General features: G+C 39.0%; 1 protein-coding gene across 1 annotated transcript in view; it reads left to right on the top strand.

Annotated features, from left to right (window-relative positions):
* The window catches only part of LOC147623990 (alpha-glucan phosphorylase, H isozyme-like), a 7760-nt gene extending 2251 nt beyond the window's left edge, over positions 1–5509 (top strand). Inside the window, exons 4-15 of the mRNA XM_086820670.1 lie at positions 95–180; positions 564–753; positions 882–974; positions 1550–1734; positions 1855–1972; positions 2139–2270; positions 3419–3637; positions 3726–3929; positions 4018–4176; positions 4441–4704; positions 4819–5009; positions 5130–5509. Of these exons, the coding sequence (XP_086676796.1) occupies positions 95–180; positions 564–753; positions 882–974; positions 1550–1734; positions 1855–1972; positions 2139–2270; positions 3419–3637; positions 3726–3929; positions 4018–4176; positions 4441–4704; positions 4819–5009; positions 5130–5256 (1968 nt within the window). The 3' untranslated portion in view covers positions 5257–5509. The remainder of the gene's footprint in view (positions 1–94; positions 181–563; positions 754–881; positions 975–1549; positions 1735–1854; positions 1973–2138; positions 2271–3418; positions 3638–3725; positions 3930–4017; positions 4177–4440; positions 4705–4818; positions 5010–5129) is intronic.
* The last annotated feature ends 15007 nt before the right edge of the window (positions 5510–20516 follow it).

Below are 20516 nucleotides of genomic sequence, written 5' to 3'. Positions count from 1 at the left end.
AATGGTGAAGGGCATTTACAGTATAGCCCTATTTTTTTTAGAGGATGGGATGCTTTGGCTAATGTAATGGGTTTTTTTTCTGATCCACTTGCAGAAATTTAGCCCCTGGGAAGTTGTCAGGCATGACATTGTACATCCTGTGCGGTTTTTTGGTGAAGTACAGGCACAGTCTGAAGGCAGGTAATTGGTTTTCACAGCTTTTGATGCCTTTCTTCTTTAGTCTGTAGTGGTGAAGACAAAAAGTTTATTGTGTGTGTGTGTGGTATAATATAAGGAAATGGCCGTTTCGTAGCCAAAAATGCAGAAGTGCTTTCTTCTCGAGTTGCTGTAATAAGCTTTGATTTTTCCCAAACTTCCTCTCCGTCTCCGTATTTTTCTCAACTCTTTGTTTCTATTCAATTTTACCGTTCGTGTGTACTTCATAATGTTAAAGACTTGCCATTTCCCAGCTGTTTTTACTTCCTAGTTTCAAGCCATTTCCTTTGCTTAGACATTAGACGTTTGTGTTTCCTGAGAGAGAGAGAGAGAGAGAGAGAGAGCTCCTAAAATCTGTTGCTCTGTAGCCGAAAATGGGTTGGTGGTGAAGTTCTACAAGCTTTGGCTTATGACATACCTATTCCTGGCTACAAAACGAAAAATACCATAAGCCTTCGGATTTGGGATGCAAGGGCATCTGCCAAAGACTTTGATCTCTATGCATTCAATGATGGTTATCATGAAAAAGCAGCCTACTTACATTCAAAGGCTTCTCAGGTAGTTCAACAACTCAACTTTGAATCACTAAATAGGCTTCTTAGGTAGTTCAACAACTCAATTTTGCGCTGCCAAATACTTGTTATGGAACTCTTAAATTGTATAACATGATGCTTTGAATGTTGCAGATCTGTACTATACTGTATCCTGGTGACTCAACAGAAGAAGGAAAGCTTCTGAGACTCAAACAGCAATACTTCTTGTGTAGTGCATCCTTACAAGTTATTTACCTTATTCTCTGAAGATCTTTCTTTACCTATGCATTCTTAACATGCGTCCTTACTAGTTTTCACTCTCGTACGCGATCCCCTCTATATGGTACAGTGCGTATTGTATCATACTGAGATTTTAGAACTCTCTCAAGTGGTAAACCTTTTGAGTTGAGCATTGTAGATTATTGCTACAATGCTCGACATGTACGAACTGCTCATTGTCATATGGTACGGCATAAGAATCCTACTATCATGCATAGCTAGTAAATGGGTGTGCTGTATGAATCTCTTGAATGTGTGATGTATGTTTGGATGAATGAGTGAACGAATGAATGCATGTATGCATATACACATGGAAGTATTTTTTGTATAAAGAAGACAGCATCCTGTGTGTACTAATTTTTTGACTTTCCACTCCTGTGCGGAACACATACCATATGCTCCATACTTAATGTATCCAAAGAAGTTCTTTGCTCTGGTTCCTCATGAATAAAGCCCAGAGAAATTCTATGTGCTTTGATGACATGATAATCTTGATTTATGTGAAAGATGAGGACCGCCTAACCTTTTTGGTGCATTTTCAGGACATAATTTCTAGATTCAAGGAAAGACAGCCTGGAAATGCCCCTGTGGATTGGAAAACATTCCCAAGCAAAGTTGCGGTGCAAATGAATGACACCCACCCAACATTGTCCATTCCAGAGCTGATGCGTCTTCTCATGGACGTGGAAGGGTTGGGATGGGACGAAGCATGGGGTATCACCAGCAGGTATGACAACAGTTTAATTTATTTAATTTGGTAAAGCATGCTGATGATTTCGCTGATTGTATGTGTCTGATTGAAATTGGAATGCTTTTGTGGTGGTTGGTGCCCACACACACATGGCAGCACTGTTGCATACACAAACCACACTGTACTTCCTGAAGCACTAGAGAAGTGGCCGCAAAGTGTGCTAGCCAAACTTCTGCCCCGGCATATGGAAATCATAGCAGAAATCGACAAACAGGTCTGTGGCATTCATTTGACCAGTTAATAGTGGAAAACATGGAGTATTCTTTTTTCTCTAGCTTGGCCTGTTTGCATGTGTACATGATTGAAACTAGAGAGGCTGAATTGTATTTCTGAGTTAGGCTGGGAAATTATATTAATGGGTTCTGTTTCTTTCTGTGTAGTTCCAAGCTCTGCTGCATTCGAAGAGGCCAGATCTTGAGCACAAGCTTGCAGATCTTAGAGTGATCGACAACTCAAACCCACAGAAAGTGTTGATTCGTATGGCGCATTTGTGCGTGGTGTCTTCACATACTGTAAGTGCATGGTGTCTTCACATACTCTGAGAGAGAGTGAGAGAGAGAGAGAGAATTTATCATCTTTTGAGACTGAATACAGCCTATGAGACCCAATCCAGAAAGTGCATGTCTGTACAAGAATATGAAAGGGATAAATCAAAATTGAGAGAGAGAGAGAGAGAGAGAGAGAGAGAGAGAGAGAGAGAAAGAGTATTTATTGTCTTTTGGGACTTAATACAGCCTATGAGACCCAATCAAGCAAGTGCATGTCTGTACAAGAAAATGAAAAGGATAAATAAAAATTTGGAGGTGCTTGGTTGGGTTATAAGTGGATTATCTGTGCATGAGGTGCTATAACAATTACTTTGATTAAAGCGGCAACGGCCCCTTTTGCGAAATAAATGTACGGATGCCCATTGTCAACACATCTCTTAAGGATGAGGGACACATGAGTGCATTCTAAACAAGTATATGCTCTGTTTTCGGTGCTTCCATGGAGCATACCATGTCATCGCCTTGTCTCATATATTAAGTGATGAGATCCTAGTAGTATTGCAGCTATTGTGCGGATTGCATATTGTGGCACTGGTGGGATGCTTTACAACTCCTTTCTGCAAAGGAGAGTTTGTGTGATGGGCTTATGTGTGAACTTGGATCCAGTTTGCCTTGCCCATGTAGTCAAACACTGCCGTTGGGGAATTGTCTCATTGGCAAGTGGGTCTTTGGAGGGAATATGTAAGGAAGCATGGGCGTCCTGTCTGGCAAATCATCATCTGTCATCTATTATCCACCCTGCTTGCTTTTGTGTCTTCTGGTTCATTGCTGAGGGTGCATCTGGAGCTTGATTATGCATTCAACCGGCCATAGGAAGCGTGGGCGTCCTGTCTGGCAAATCATCATCTGTCATCTATTATCCACCCTGCTTGCTTTTGTGTCTTCTGGTTCATTGCTGAGGGTGCATCTGGAGCTTGATTATGCATTCAACTGGCCATTTGTTCTTTGACTTCAAAGATGTTTGTGCTAAATTTGAGAGAGAGAGAGAGAGAGAGAGAGAGAGAGAGAGATCTGCATTTATGTCTGAAAGCTATCCAATATGTGCATTTATGTCTGAAAGCTTTCCAACATGAACGGTGCATTTTTGATATCTCATTGACATGTTCTTTCAGGTGAATGGGGTTGCCGAGCTTCACAGCAATATTTTGAAGGATGAGCTTTTTTCTGATTTCTGTTCATTATGGCCAAGCAAGTTTCAAAACAAGACAAATGGAATAACACCCAGGCGTTGGTTGCGCTTCTGCAGCCCGGAGCTGAGTACTATAATTACAAAGTGGTTGAGAACAGATGAATGGGTCCAAAATCTTGACCTTTTGCGAGGGCTTTGCAAGGTACATAATAACAAATTTCTATTAATTCCTTCTATTTTCCTCTTTGATCTTGTATTTACAGTTTTAACTGGAGTGCTGTATGTACCAGTTCGCTGATGACAAACAGCTCCAGAGTGAATGGTCTTCTGCCAAGCAAGCGAACAAGGTCCGCCTAGCAAATTACATTCTTGAGGTTACTGGTGTGAAGGTGGACCCAAATACCTTGTTTGACACTCAGATCAAGAGGATACATGAATACAAGAGGCAGCTTCTGAACATCATGGGTGTGATTTACCGATACAAGAAAATCAAGGTGATGGTCTGAAGCACATGTTATGAGGAAGTGGATCAAAGGATTTTTGTTTGATTCCCATTGATTGCTTTAATTTTCTCAAATGTAGGAAATGAGTCCTGAACAAAGGAAGGCTGTTGTATCACGCACTGTCATGTTTGGTGGGAAGGCCTTCGCCACCTATACTCAAGCAAAGAGGATTGTGAAGCTTGTCACAGACGTCGGAGCTGTTGTGAACAATGATTCTGATATTGGGAATCTGCTTAAGGTTGGTACTTCCTTTTGAGATAGTAATGTGTCTGCATACTTACGAAGCATATATGTATGTGTATGTATGGTATGCAAGCGTGCATGTATGGTATGGTAATGACTGATATATTGGGAACCTGCCCAAGCTTCGTACTTCATTTTGAGATTGGGATGTCCATGCAAATCTACTCAGCACAATTCTATGCATACATGTATGGTATGTTATGTATTCTATGTGCCAATTATAAAAGCAGATCCATGGTTGTGGTGGTGGTTGTTGCAGGTTGTGTTCATTCCGAACTATAATGTGACGGTCGCAGAGCTTGCCATTCCCGGGAGTGAGCTATCACAACACATCAGTACTGCAGGCATGGAAGCCAGTGGAACAAGTAACATGAAGTTTGCACTGAATGGCTGCCTTATCATTGGGACCCTTGATGGAGCGAATGTGGAAATTCGCGAAGAGATTGGAGAAGACAACTTTTTCCTGTTTGGAGCACGTGCCAATGATATTGTGAGGCTGCGCAAGGAGAGAGAACAAGGCCATGTATGCATACTCTTTGGACTGTCACTTCTATCATTGACAAGAATTTAGGAGGAGCTTACCAGTCATGGTTGTGGGCACATAATTGCTAATGTATGCGTATGTTGCCCTTGGCAGTTTGTGCCGGATCCTCGCTTTCAGGAGACAAAGGACTTCATCAAAAGTGGTGTTTTTGGTGACTTTGACTATCAACCTCTCATTGATTCTTTGGAGGGAAATAGTGGGTACGGGCGTGGGGACTATTTTCTTGTTGGTTATGATTTTCCAAGCTACTTGGAAGCTCAAGCGAAGGTCGATGAAGCCTACAAGTAAAATTTCTTAGGCAACTCTCTGTTTGGGAATTCAAATAAACAATGATATCTTTTTGGTCATGAACTTTGAATCAAATGAAGAATGACATAATTATGGTCATGAACATTGTTCTCCAGGGACAAAGACAAGTGGACACGAATGTCAATTTTGAGTACTGCTGGATCTGGCAAGTTCAGCAGTGACCGCACCATCCAACAATATGCAAAGGATATTTGGCATATTCAGGAGTGCCGAGTCCCTTGAATGTATTATGATTGTAAACCTTTGGTCCTTCATCATCTTGTTTCTATGGTGAAGTGCCTCGTAGTAAGAGTACCTCATCACCCTAGAGGAAATAGTGCGAATTGCGGCCTGGCACACTTATGGCCAAAAAAAATACAAAGGAGCAGTGGCTGTTGAGAGTAATATTTCAGGAAGAACTGTTTTTTCTTGGTTGTATGGTTCAAGTTTTTTGCCCTCAATTTAACAGGTTTTTGGCATAGCTGAATGCAACAAAGCAGAGTCTTGACTTTTAGTTGTGAGGGGCTCCTGTTGGTGGGTGTGGCACAGGTCTTGGAACCTCACAATGCTGCCATGATTGTTATCCATGGTTTTTAAGAGCATGATGCACATGCCTTAGCCAATCCCAACCATGGAGCTTCTATATTTATGACGAAGGAAGCTTTTAAATACAATTAAAGATAAAAGGTAATATTCTTACTGTGTATATGCGTGAGGATTGTTAGCTAGGAGGGAGCTCAAGAGGACATAGTAGTTGGAGAGAAGGGTGAAAGAAGGATTACAAAATCCTCCCTCACATTCTTGGTGAGATATTGAGGACCTCTTTAATGGCAGAAGTTCGAGGGTATATTAGGGTTTTAGCTTCAATGTGTCACAAGTGAAAGTATATCCTTAAGTGTTACAAACAAATCTGTAGTGATTGGGTGGAGATACTAGAGGGTAAGAAAACATTGGGTGTAAGTGGGTGCATAAGATCACAACCGTCGTACTGGAGGGTAGTATAAGCAAGTTCAAAGCAAGATTAGTTGCCATGGATTATGCACTACACTATGGTAAGATGATGAGGCAACTTTCAACTTTTAGTCATGTCGCCAAGATGACAAGTAAATGGATGGTGACACTCTAGTGGCCACTCACAAGAAGTGCATTTTGCATGGAATGGTTTGCATTGAATTGGTGTGAAAAAATTCCTATTTGAATGGTGATTTGTTGGAGGAAGTATGTGTGCTAGGTTCTGATCATTTGGACTATTTCAAAAGACTTGTTAGCTACAAAAAGCCCATCTTGGGTGGAAGCAAGCTTCTAGTGCCTAGTATGGTAGTATCATTTCATCCTTGCAGCAAATTGGGTTTACATGATGCAATTTGAATTTCTTCTTATATCCATTGGTCTTTAGACTATGATTCTACTTAGCCTAGTATGGTAGTAGCGTTTGATAATCATAGTCTTTAGACTATGATTCTTGTAGCAAATTGGATTTACATCATGCAATTTGAAGTTCCTTTGTATATCCATTGGTCTTTAGACTATGATTCTACGTATCATACATGTTGATAGCTTCATCTTGACAAGAAGCAGTAACATGCTCCTATGGAATGTCAAGAGACAAATGAAAGACTTGGGGGATTGAAGCACTTTCTTGGCATTAAGATTACGAGGAATGAGCATGATACATGGATGCTATGGAGATAATACACCATTAGATATGGTCTCGTGTTGTGGGAGGGGGGCTTGTAAGCCCATCTTAGTGCCATTGGATAGTATGCAAATTTGAGCATACACATTTGAGTGTCATTAGAGCAAAATGTGAATTCGAGAGTAGATGCAAGAATTTGCTTGAGACTCTTACCATGTTCAAGAAAATGGTCAACATGTTTTGAACAATATGTTTGGGAGTTTATTTGCACAATTGGGAAAAACTATGATTAGCATTCAACTTGCCAATGGCCTAGTGTTTCATGCCAAGACAAACACAAAGATGTATACTTTTGCATAAAGTTAAAGCAATTGAGATTGGAATGAGGTACACATTATTGAGAAGGTTTAAACAAGCCAGATTGTAATGAGATACATACATATAAGACATGTTATTGATATCTTTATTAGAATTTTTCCTAGAGAGAAGTCTGAGATTTTTTAATTTCACATGGGAGTTCATCATCTGCATAATTTGATTTTAGGAGAAGTGTTGAAACACATGCAAGATCTAATTATATCATAAACCTACTCATTGAGGGATGTCCATGAAGCCACCACTAATTGTATGCGTGTGTTTATACTTACTTTAGCAATGTGGTTTGTTTTTATACCAAATATTTAAGATTTATATCATGGTCATCCAAAATTTATGTCATTTGCATATGAGATACATTTACATGGATGGAAAATGACATTATTCTTATTTTCTCCAGTCCACATAACTCTTGTGCTCTTCGTTTTGCTCCATGAATCTCGATGAGTTGTCTCTATATTTCATGTCGTGTGCAGTAGGCTAACATTTTATTTGGACAATCTAATTGGAACTTCTTCATATTCTTTCATATCTTGTTTTTCATCAATACATAGTGTTTGAATTTTTCAGAAGCCTCCGACTTTTCTTCCAAAAAGTATATAAGAAAATGTTAACACAAAAAGTAGGAGCTTCACATGGTACAAACTTAGTAAGATAAGAGTGTTAACCCATTTTGGGGTTAACAAGAGTTTACATTGTAATTTATCAAATAGCAAAGATGGAGACACGAAAAGCATATATGATCAATCTATGAAGCAACAATGTCCAAATCTACACCTTAGAGACGGGTACTTGGACATGGTCTGACGGAATACTTATGGCGGTTCTCACTCAAAGAGCATATGGCAAGAAGCTAGAATAGATTATATGTGAATGTACTTCATGTATGTATTATGAGATTAAGCATTGTATAAGAAATAGGCCACTTATGAGCCTTGGACGCCTAGTTGACCATACTTTAAGTATGTGAAAACGGATGGCGTCATATATAAGTCACTTTCTTACATAATGCACTATACTCTCCCATTGTGCAATAGAGTCTTGCTCTTGCTAATCCTCTCTTTAATTACCTTCTCTAATATATGATAATGAGCATGTATGAGGTGAGAAGAGGGACGAGGACCCATGGTCCAATGTGATGGTGGTGTGACAATGCTCGTGGGAGATGATGACAAAAAATGCTATACATGGAGGTGTGGAACTCTTTTGAAGAGGTGTGCTCGAGCTCAACCATTGAAAAGATCCCCGGGATAGTTGTAGCTCATGAAGATAAGCTCTTGTGAATGTGTTTCTAGGAGTGATTGAAACGAACCATAACGTGGAGATGGATAAAAATTAAAATTATTAATATAAATGGATGCTATAATTGATGGTAATTGTCTCCAACCATGTGCTCTTGTGAGGGAGCTTAGATGGTCTCAAAATTGATAAACTCAATATGATAAAAATTAATGCAATCATCTATATATAGTACCCAAGGGGGATGATCATAGTCGGTATATGCTAGTCACTCTACTTTACATCCAGCTGAATTCAAGAAACCACATTACAAGTGACCAGGGTAATGTTATAATACACAAGAAACCTTTGGCCTTAATGCAACTTCTAGACCCATACTAGGTCTTCTAGCCATTCGTTTGGTTCCCTCGTAACACACGAGGACAAGGTGTCTCGGGAAGATCTCCCTCACCTCTTAGTGCAGTCAAAGATGGGTATATCATCCCACACTTATATGTATCCTACTTGGCATGATGCCAAGCCTACCTAAACTATTAGAATGTGTTTTTAGGAGTGAATGGAATGGGTCATAACATTTTTGGCGTCGCTATTGGCGAGCAATCCCTTGGCTTCTCTAAATCTATGCATAACTTGTTGCCGATACTCTCTAGTAGAAGATTTCCACAAAAAACAATTGGTTTGATAGAGATTTTTGGTGATTTTTCTCCCTTTTTTCTCTTTTTTTATGAAAAGAATATTATTTAGTTTAATTTCTTACTTAATTTGTTATTTTTATTGTGTTTAGATTGGTTGTAATGATTCATGTAGCATATACGATTTACATGCAAACTAACCCCCTTAACTGTAAGTTCTTTGTGATCGAGTTTGTGTTAGAAACATATTACTTTTAGGATGGGAATGGATTACTGCTACCAATGCTAAACCATGCTTCATTAGCAAGACAATCACCTTGAAGGTCCACAACATGGAGATGGTGATACCATTTTGTGATAGAGAGGATCCGATACTAAAAGATCTATATGATGCTAAGCGTAAAAAGGCTACAAGGCTCCTCACATAAAGCTCCTCAACTTGCAAACTTGCCTTCTCCATTAGAAGCCCTTTTCGACAGTCTCTACTCCTTCAATTTCACCCTCACCATCAAAATAATAGGCTTCTACCCCTAAGTTCAAAACCTCGCAGTTTTGACAACCACTCTAGAAGATGTCCCTTCTTATACCTTGTCGACACCACTAACACAGATTGAACATTACTCTAGAAAAGGTAGCCCCCCATAACCTTCAACATCAATAGACCTTTTGTTTGAGCACATAGCTTCTCTAATGACTACCATTGATAATAAAGACCTACCCTCTCTACATTGGCATTACCTCATGATGAAGCTTCTACTCTGAGAGCCCCTCTTCGATCAACATTGCCAAAGGATTCAAAGGCTTCTCACACAAAAACCCCGTCATCGACAACCCCTCTAGAAAACAATCCTAAGTCATCAACGATAAAATCGAAGGCCGTCTCACTGTAGCTGTGTTGACAAAGTTAATTCCATCCAGGTGACCTTGCCATCAACAACCTTTCTCATGAAGACCCAAGCCTCATCATCAATAGGGCCAAAACCAATAGCTATCGCTACTCCATTGCAAGAAAATACCAAGAAAGACATCCAGGTGACCTTGCCATCAACAACCTTTCTCATGAAGACCCAAGCCTCATCATCAATAGGGCCAAAACCAATAGCTATCGCTACTCCATTGCAAGAAAATACCAAGAAAGACACCAGACATTTATTTCCAAAAAAGAAGGTATATCCACCACAAAAGTTAATGTCAATATATCTTCATCGTGTCAAAAGGTGGGTAGCAAAGTAGTTATTAATAACTCAAGTCTAATATGAAGGTGTAAAACCGATTTGACCATCTCACCAATCTAGGCAACACTCATAGCAATGCTCACAATGCAAATCTCAAAATCTTGGAAAGTAGAGTACTCGTTAACCTCTTCTGTCCAAAAGAGCTCGGCACGATTTGCTTCCAACTCATTAGTTATGGGGCCCCAAGAAAATATTGTAAGCACATGGATTCTATGAAGGTAATGAAAATGAGTGGATTCCAAAGAAATCCACAAGATCCCCTCACGTCGCAAAGTCCATCAAAAAATGGGTGCCGACATGCCTACTCATTGCTCAAGGGTATTATGATGGTAATTCCATCATCTGGATACCCAAAGCCATCAAAGAAAGAATAGCCTCACCACACTAACTTCTGTGTGAAGAAGAAGCACAACCATGTCTTGAATGGTGTGATGGGGCCAAAGCAACAACAAGCAGACCATAAGAACTCTCTAATGGAGAAGCCATAAGAACTTGCTTGCACTCTAAACAACAACGATATACAAGTCACCTCATTGGTATCAACATTTGAAGAGCTACCAATCAAAGCTTTAGCCTCAATATTTACTACTATCAAAACAGAGTTATCTAAAAGCTTAATGGCATGACTTACACTTTTTGTCGACTCACTACCAAAGGAGGTCATTGAAGCTTAACAACATACATAAACCTGCAACGCTAAAAAAGGGAGAAAGAGCACCTCCATTAGTAATATCCATCGATGGCGGAGGAAGGAAGTGGGTTCTAGTTAGGGACTTAGAGTTAGAGGGGAAGTACAAATTCAAAGGAAGAGTAGGAAAATAAGTTCTCTATATCCCAGGGTGAGCGAACAATTGAGAATGTGCACACATGGCTTTCCTCAGATAATCACGTTGTGAAAATATCAAGTTTTTTACACCCAAAAAAGTTACTTCAAAGGGTTCAAAAGTCATGCTTAGCCACAATGATCAGAAGAATCATGAAAGTAACTCAACAACATGATACTCATAAGTTTAGTTGGCATGAAAAACAAATGAAAGTTCACAATTTTGAGTATCTCAAGTTTTTCACGTCTAAAAAAAGTAATCCAAAAGGATTGAAAATAATACCTAACTAGTCCAAAGGGTCACGTGAACCACAACATCACCCAAAAGTAGGAAAATCACAAGCTCAGTTGATGTGAAAAACCAGTGAAAGTTGACGGCTATGAGTATCACAAGTTTTTCACGTTCAAAAAAGTTGTTTCAAAAGAAGTAAAATCATGCCAATGTCTTGACAATGATCAAGTGCTTCAAAAAATTAGCTCAAAAACATGAGATTTAAAAGTTCAGTTGATGTGAAAATTTTAGTGGAAGTTCACAATCGTGCGTATCTTGAGTTTTTTTATGTCAAAAAAGATGTTCCAAGAGTAGCATGAATCATTTCTAGCCTTTCCCAGTGATAAGGTGAACCACAAAATCACCTTAAAAGCAAGAAATTCAAAACTTCATTTGGCGTGAAAAACCAATGTTAATGTTCATGCCGTGTGAAAAACTAGTGTCTAGTTTTTTAATGCCAAAATTACCTTCTCAAATCAAGGAAAAAGCACATGTTTTAACACATTCACATTTTCCTAAAGCACTACTAATCCCTTTTAGTGATCAAAACTTTGACATGAATATCTCAAGATATTCATAGCCATGATGATTCACACTAAGTCAAAGTCTTAGGAAATCGTCAATTCTCATACCTTTCATCTTCTCTAATTTGAGGACATTCACCTAACATCATTTTGCATCAAAACACTAATTTTCATTTGGTGTGCATTTCTTTAAGAATTCATGCGTAAATATGCCACCGTGGTTATTCATGTCATACTAATCATATGCATTACATGATCTACTAATCACCATCCACCATTTAAGCAATTTGTAATACTAACACATATAAAAAGGGTCAAAACTAAAACTAACTTTCATTTGACGTGATTTTTTTTGAAGAATTCACACATAAATATGCCATCCTGGTTATTACATCATTTTGCATCAAAACCCTAGCTTTCATTTGATGTGAACTTCTTCAAGAATTTATACATAAATATGCCACCCTCGTTATTCACGCCATACTAATCATATGTATTACATGATCTACTAACCACCATCCACCATTTAAGTGATCTATAATACTAACATGCATGAAAAGGCTCAAAATGATTTCCCTTTATAGGTGCAAGCACAATAGGTTGTCCGTAATGACACCCATTCAAACCTCCTCTTAGCAACCTTTAACAATAATCTCTTCACCATGAAATCCCACAATTCTCTCAAGAAGGTGAATAACTTTTCTATTAACCTCATTATTCAACAAAATTCTTTCATGCCTATCCAATGATTTTGATGTCAATAGTAGTTGCGTCCAGAGTGTGCTTAACTCACTTTAATGCACTTCATTATGTTGGAAAAGCATGCTCTATCCTCATGTTGTTTCTATTGGTGATGGATGTACTCTATTTTGTAAGGGCACCTTTATGAGGAGTAGTCATTGTGGTGAGCATTTAGGCACCCAATAGTTCCCAGTTTAAACACTGCATGGTGGCTAAGTGTGGCCATTATAGCCAAATAGTTAAGAGATGGCTTATGTAGACTTGGCACTCTGCCAAGTAGGATGCATGCTAAGTGATTGTATTAGTAAGTGCAAACTGAGGACACATTGTTCTCAAGTTGCGAGGCCAAATTGAGGGTGTAGACAGTCTTAGAAATAGGTTAATTACAATCTTTTCATTAACAAAGGTCGTAAGAGTGTATGGCTTGGTAACATCAGACCAAGTCCATCCTCAATGGAGGTAGTTCAAACAAAATCAACAGCCCTATCTTTTGTAAAATTATCTAGTGTGCTCATCATCCAAAGCAAGTTTTCTGCACCACCCCATTGAATAGCATGTGAAGGTTAGTAGGTCCCAGAATTGAAACTTGAGGACCGCGCCACCCATAGCTTTAAGACTCGCTACCTCCAAATAGCTTTCCTTGGCTTCAAAGAGCTCTAGGGGTACATATGGCACTGGTTGGCTTTTTGCCCTTCCCCTTCGTGGGGTTTTACCAACTATCATTATGTTAAAGCCTTTTAAGGCACAAAGGTGACTACAATTCACCTAGCTCTACTGAGCTTTTATTAATAATTCAAGTGAAAGTGATGGGCATCCACTGTTTACAACAACCACACTTAACTGCAAGTCACAAGCTTACTATCTATGCATTCCACCAAGCCTCTCTCTCAATATGTGAGCATTCATTGGCATGCATCAAGCTACGATGCATCTATACTTCTTTACAATATACACCATGGCTAGTGCCTCTCTTTGAGTGGTTGCATTCAGCGTCATTAAGTGGTATAGCTAGTAGCAAAGGAAGTCACATGGAAGTCCATGTTGTGCTTCACCGCATAAAATAGTCAATGTTTGAAGTATTGATATGCACATGGAAACTTAGGACCTAATTGGGGGACCTAAAGATGGATGTGTTTAATAATGCCTTCTTTAGCTTTTTGTATGCTCATTGGCATTCCTCTATCCACTCAAAGACTAATATTATTCCTCTTACTTAGGGTGCAGCCTTTGGCAATAAATATTGGCTTAGGTTCTTCACTAAGGTCTTGACCTTGGTGTGGTGGGGGACTGTCATAAGAGGCATGAGGCTCTCCGACTAGGCATCTTTGAGCCTTCTCACAATGTACCACTATGTCCTTGATGTTATATGACTTAAATTATGTGGGTGCTTACCTCAGATCTTTATCTACCCTCCATCTCTTAACTGTGTTTCTTGAATTGGCAACTTGGTAGAGCTTGGCTTGCTCAGAGCTCATGGGCTCCTCGTCATCTTTATTGTCTACTAAAGGGTGATATTGTTTAGGTTAGTTTTTTTCCATTGTCGCATCCATAGCCTCAACATAACGAAGCCAAAGAAGATCTATCTCCATGGGGAGAAGATACTTTTTAGGCTTTCTATGTGGTTTTCTCCTTCTTTTGGCCAGGTGAATGTGGGTAATGTGGAAGTTGATCCTTCCACACGAAGGAGGCCTGGCTAGATGAATCACTATCTACTCCTAGTTTAAAGTCTTTGTTTGTTATTATTTATATCCAGTTCTTGGAGGAACCGATTAAGATTGTAGACCGAAGGTGGATATGGAAATTGTGGCAGTCTATGTACATACCTCTCGGTATAAAGGGTTTTGGTGGGGCTGGCAAGGCGATGTCTTCCTTGGTGTTAGGAGTATCTATCATAGTGTTAGATTCCACCCTATTGGGTTTCCTTTAGTACCAACAACAAGTTGTGTCGTCATGGTTCTCATGATGCTCGAAATGAGCATAATATTATTGATGTCTAGGTGCCTTTAGCAACAGATACTCTGTGCTTGTATCGTTTTGGCGCAACTTGCACACCAAACCATCTCTCTTTATGGAAACAAAAGTGTGTGTCTAGCTTGAGAAACTAGTTGGGACTCGCCTTAAGGATTTTCTCTTGAGGCTGGTCCTGCTCTGACATTGTTAGCATATTCACTTGCCAACTCATCCATGCTCGTGTCCTTGACTATGACTCTTGATGGTGCTGGTTGGGCATCCTTAGCTGTAGAGGCTTTGGATGATGCATCCTCTATCTCAAGACAATATCTTACCTTAGCCTTTGCTGAATAAATGTTGTTTGGTCTTACGTTAGAGCTAAAAATGCAACGTCCTTAAGTTGCAAATGTAAAACAATCTTTAAAACAAAATTAAAACAATAAATCCAACACTTCCAAAGCTTTGAAATTGAATGCCTTTTGAAGTGTGACCATAGTCACAAGAAACGTTTCGAGGTTTTGAAGGTTTTTTTACGAAAGGTTTTGTCCATCACTAAAAAAATCGCAAGTTTTGAAAATTTATAATTATAAAAATAAATTATTAATTTGTGTGTGTGTGTGTACACATACATATTACATACAAATTATAATTCACAAGATAGATTTATAATTTCAAAGATGGGAGGATTGAGGAAGGAGAAGAAAAGGGAAAGGAAGGAGAGAAGATGAGGAGAAGGGAGGAAGGAGAAGAAGAGGGGAAGGAAGGAGAAGAAGGTAGGAAGAAGAAGAAGAGGGGAAGGAAGGAGAAGAACATAGGAGGAAGAAGAGATGAGAGGAAGGAGAAGTGAAACCACTAGGATCATGTTGAGACACACTGTCCAACCAAATACCAACTGGTTCATCTCTTCAATTAAATTACCATAACCGAAAAATTAATAAATATAAAAAAACATAACATAGCATAAAAACACAAGAGAATCGTTGGGTGCAATCTATCCCCCCTCAAGAAGTGTCGGCTTCCTTCCACTTCTTGAGTAACCACTATGTTCAAAGCATGGCACTTGGGTGATTCCAAATATTCCATGTGTAGGACATTAGGGATAGCTATAACTAAGTGTGGATTTATTACTTATGTGCTATGTCTCGTGGACTTGTGGCATGTGTTGCTAACTTGTAGTGTGTTTGAATGGACAACCTTGTAGGTTGGTGGCGGCGATATGGTGCGAGCTATTACCGGGATGGTTCTCATTTTGATATTTTTGCTGTAGTGTTTACTACTACAAGGTTTTGTATTTGGCCGCCCATTTTGATGTATTCGGGTGTGGACCTATTGAGACGCCCACTTTTGTTATATTCGGCGTGGATTTATTTATTTGCACGTAAATTTGCTCTTGGGGTTCTTTTTGTAATTATCCTTTAGTGTTTAGATAGGAACACTTTAGCTAAGCTTGTGTTAAAAGAAACCCCCATTTTTGTAAAATTTTTGTAAAGGGCAAGCCCATAAATAAGCATGCATCTCCTTTTGGCTTATAGACTATTTTTTATTAATAAAGCATAAATACTCAAGAAGTGAAATAAAGCCGACACTTCTTGAGGGGGGATAGATTGCACCCAATGATTCTCTCTTGTGTTTTTATGCTATGTAATGTTTTTATGATATTTATTAATTTTTCGGTTATGGTAATTTAATTGAAGAGATAAACCAATTGGTATTTGGTTGGACGGTGTGTCTCCCCATGATCCTAGTGGTTTCACAGAGTAGGAAATTTCGTCCTACTAAAAGTAAGTATAGCACCTATGACAAGGAGTTGTCTGTTAGTCCATGCATTGAAAATTTGGAAACATTATTTGATGGGCTCAGAATTTCTTATAAAGACTGATCATTTGCTTTCTCAACCACTTATTTTGGATAGACATATTAAATGGGTAGCTTTTATTCAAAGTTTTCAGCCTATTATTCAATACCAACCTGGTAAAGAAAATGTAGTTGCTAACGCTTTGAGTAGAAGACCTTCCATTCAAAATATTTCTGTGATTGAGAATACATCTTTTGACTCTATGCATGAGACTTATGACCAAGACCCTGACTTTAGTGATATTTGGTCTAGATTGAGAGACAATCATTGGACACCTGTTGTTGAGTATTCCTATGATGATGGATATCTTTTCTTCCAGAAAAGATTATGCATTACTCGACCTTTTAGACATTCTATTTTAGAGGAATTACATCAGCCACCTTATGCGGGGCATCGAGGTGTTTCATCTACATTCCAGACTATTCTAATGACTTTTATTGGCCTAAAATGAAAAATGATATAGCTAAATTTATGTCTGAATGTGATGTTTCAAAAAGTGAAAAGTTATAAGGGTAAGAAACTTGGTTTACTCATGCCATTTCCTACTCCTAACACTCCTTGGGAGGAACAGATTTCTATGGATTTTATCACTAGTTTTCCATTGACTATGAACCATAATGATATGATTTGGACCATTGTTGATAGGTTTAGCAAACAAGCATATTTTCCTCCTTGTAAAAAGACTCTTAGTGCACATTAAGCTGCACATTTGTTTGTTAAACACATTTTCACACATCATGGTTTACCAACCATAAGTGATTGTTTCTGATAGAGATTCTAAGTTTTGCAGTGATTGTTGCTGGACTACATTGTTTGATAATCTAGGTACTAAATTGGATTTTTCCACTGCATTTCATCTTGAATCTAATGGTCAAACAGAAGTGACAAATAGCACAATATTGGATTTACTTCGTGCATATGTTTCATCACAACCTAAACAATGGGATAAGTATATCCATATTTTGCAATTTGCATATAACAACACACCGCATTCATCCACTAGAAACGCACCTTTTGCAATTGTGTATGGAAAAGCTTTACCTACTCCTATCACTCGTTTGTCACACACTATTGAAGCTGCAGATCAATTCACCATTGATCTCACTTCCATTCATGATCATGTTCGTAAAGCTATTTCTAATGCACAAGAGAAATACACTAAACACGCTAATAAGAAAAGGAAGCACATGGTTTTTCAAGAAGGTCAATATGTTTTGCTTCGTATTGAAAAGAGACGTCTTAAAAGTGTTGAGACTAACCCTGTTGTTAAGTTAGCTCCTCGCTTTTATGGTCCTTTTAAAATTACTCACATAAGATTAATGACCTAGCATATAGGCTTTCACTTCCTTCTCATTGGAGAATTCATAATTCTTTTCATATTAGTCTTTTGAGGCCTTATAGGGGGACCAATTCCTACACATCCTGTATATGAGGAAACACCTAGTCTTGTTGACCAAGTAGAAGAACTTCAACCTGAGGCTATTATTAACCATGAGACCACTACTACTTACACAGGTACTGTATATAATAGATATCTTTTGACTTTCAAAAATCATCCTCGTGAAAATGCGAAATGGATGCCTGAGTGATTTTTCCACGCCTATCCCGACATCATCCAATCTTACTTTCAAACACGGGCCGGTTGATATGATGCAACTGAGGACAGTTGCTATCCCGGGCCAGGAGAGATATCACGGTTTGTCCGTCCATCCTTCTGTGGTTAATTGGGGATGCCTAATTACCACTATATTCAAAGCATGACACTTGGGTGATTCCAAATATTCCATGTGTAGGACATATGAAATTAGGGATAGCTGAAACTAAGTGTGGTTTTATTACTCATGTGCTGTCGTGTGTTGCTAACTCGTAGTGTGTTTGAATGGACAACCTTGTAGGTTGGTGAGATTGACGTGATGGCGGCGATATGGTGCAAGCTATTATCGGAATGGTTCTCATTTTGATATTTTTACCGTAGTGTTTACTACGAGGTTTTGTATTTGGCCGCCCATTTTGATGTATTCGAGCGTGGACCTATTGAGCCACCCACTTTTGTTATATTGGGCGTGGATTTATTTATTTGCACTTGAATTAGCCCTTGGGGTTCTTTTTGTAATTATCCTTTAGTGTTTAGATAGGAACACTTTAGCTAAGCTTGTATTAAAAGCAACCCCCATTTTTGTAAAGGACAAGCCCATGCATAAGCGTGCATCTATTTTTGGCTTATGGACTATTTTTGATTTAATAAAGCATAAATACTCAAGAAGTGGAAGGAAGCCGACACTTCTTGATGAGGGGGGATAGATTGCACCCAATGATTCTCTCTTGTGTTTTTATGCTACGTTATGTTTTTATGATATTTATTAATTAAAAATAGCCCATAAGCCAAAAATAGATGCACACTTATGCATGGGCTTGCCCTTTACAAAAATGGGGGTTGCTTTTAACACAAGCTTAGCTAAAGTGTTCCTATCTAAACACAAAAGGATAATTACAAAAAGAACCCCAAGGGATAATTCAAGTGCAAATAAATAAACCCACGCCCAATATAACAAAAGTGGGCGGCTCAATAGGTCCACACTCGAATACATCAAAATGGGTGGCCAAATACAAAACATTATAGTAAACACTATGGCAAAAATATCAAAATGAGAACTATCCCGGTAATAGCTCCCACCATATCGCCATCACGTCAATCTCACCTACCTACAAGGTTGTCCATTCAAACACACTACGAGTTAGCAACACATGCCACAAGACCACGACAGCACATAAGTAATAAATCCACACTTAGTTCCAGCTATCCCTAATTTCATATGTCCTACACATGGAATATTTGGAATCACCCAAGTGCCATGCTTTGAACATAGTGGTAATTAGGCGTCCCCAATTAACCACAGAAGGATGGACGGACAAACCGTGACAAGAAGAAGAGGGGAAGGAAGGAGAAGAAGAGGAGAAAAAATAGAGGTGCAGGAAGGAGAGAAGAGGAAGAGACGGAGCGGTGAAGAGAGGAGAGGTGAAGGAAGAGGAAGAGGAGAAGCAAGCTACAGTCGGGCTGGCAGCTGTAGACAACTGTCGGGCTGGCAGTGACCGTCAGCGTGACAAACATAGAGAAGCGAGTGCAGCCAATAAAAAACGCACACAGAGCTAACCGGAAAAAAACAAGCCGCACATGATAAAACGCGCAAAACGGGTGAAAAAACGGGCATTTTTGGATTTGGGTAAAATGTCTTCAGTCAAGAGTTTCGCATGTTTCGTAGAAACATTTCGCCACCATGAAACGTTTCAAAGGTTTCATTGGTGCAAAACGCGTTTTTTTGTGAGTATGAGTGTGACCTCATAATCAACACCGAGCAATATTGGGTAATCCCAATAGCTTCCAATGGGCGAAAAAATAGAGCTAATCCCTGACAGTAGCGTCAAATATATTCAAGACAATAGCTTACCTTAGACTTTGCCAACAAATGTTGTTTGGTCTTGCCTTAGAGCCACAAATGCAACTTCGCAATGTGCATGTGCTAGCCCATCCATCATGTCCTCATTCCATTGTCACACGAGAATTCTTCCATATGGCCATGGGATTGAAGATAGAGCTTTATTTGCCTAGATGGAGGCAAAAACGAGATAGCCTTTGCAGTGTTTTGTTTCACAAGAGGTGGCAGAGAAGAAGCTCAAGCAAGGAGAAACCTACACTCAATTCTATCTAAGCAAGCAAACCATCAAGCTAAGCAAAGATCCAACAAAACACAAGCTGGAAAGAAAGTAGAGAAGAGGGAGAGCTCACAAGTATTCTATTACAAGGGATGAATATGTATTGATTAATATCAAAAACAACTTATATACAAATGGCTAGCTTTCACACTAGGCCAAACAAAACTTTAAAAAGGTCCATGGCCACTAGTTTTAGTGTTAAGCAAGTATATACATGAGGTTTGTTACTTTCCCATTCAAGCACAAGATAAGACCATTTCATAAAGTCCAGCACCATCTTACAAGAGATAAGCTTCTGCCAAAAGTGGGTAGTAAGAAGATGGCGAATGCAACTTCCCGATGTGGGTGTGCATCGGAGTTCTTTCATGGCCATGGGAGTGAAGGTAGAGCTTTCTTTGCCTAGATGGAGGCAAAGAGGAGATAGCCTTCACAATGGTTTTCTCTCACAAGAGGTGAAAGAGAAGAAGCTCAAGCAAGGAGAAACCTACACTCAATCCTGTGTAAGTAAGCA

This window comes from Cibotium barometz, chromosome 26, assembly GCF_041138505.1.
Source record: "Cibotium barometz isolate CiBa-2024 chromosome 26, ASM4113850v1, whole genome shotgun sequence".
In the NCBI taxonomy this organism is placed as follows: domain Eukaryota; kingdom Viridiplantae; phylum Streptophyta; class Polypodiopsida; order Cyatheales; family Cibotiaceae; genus Cibotium; species Cibotium barometz.
The sequence above is the reverse complement of the archived record's forward strand: the minus strand, read 5'-3'. Positions and strand labels throughout refer to the sequence as shown.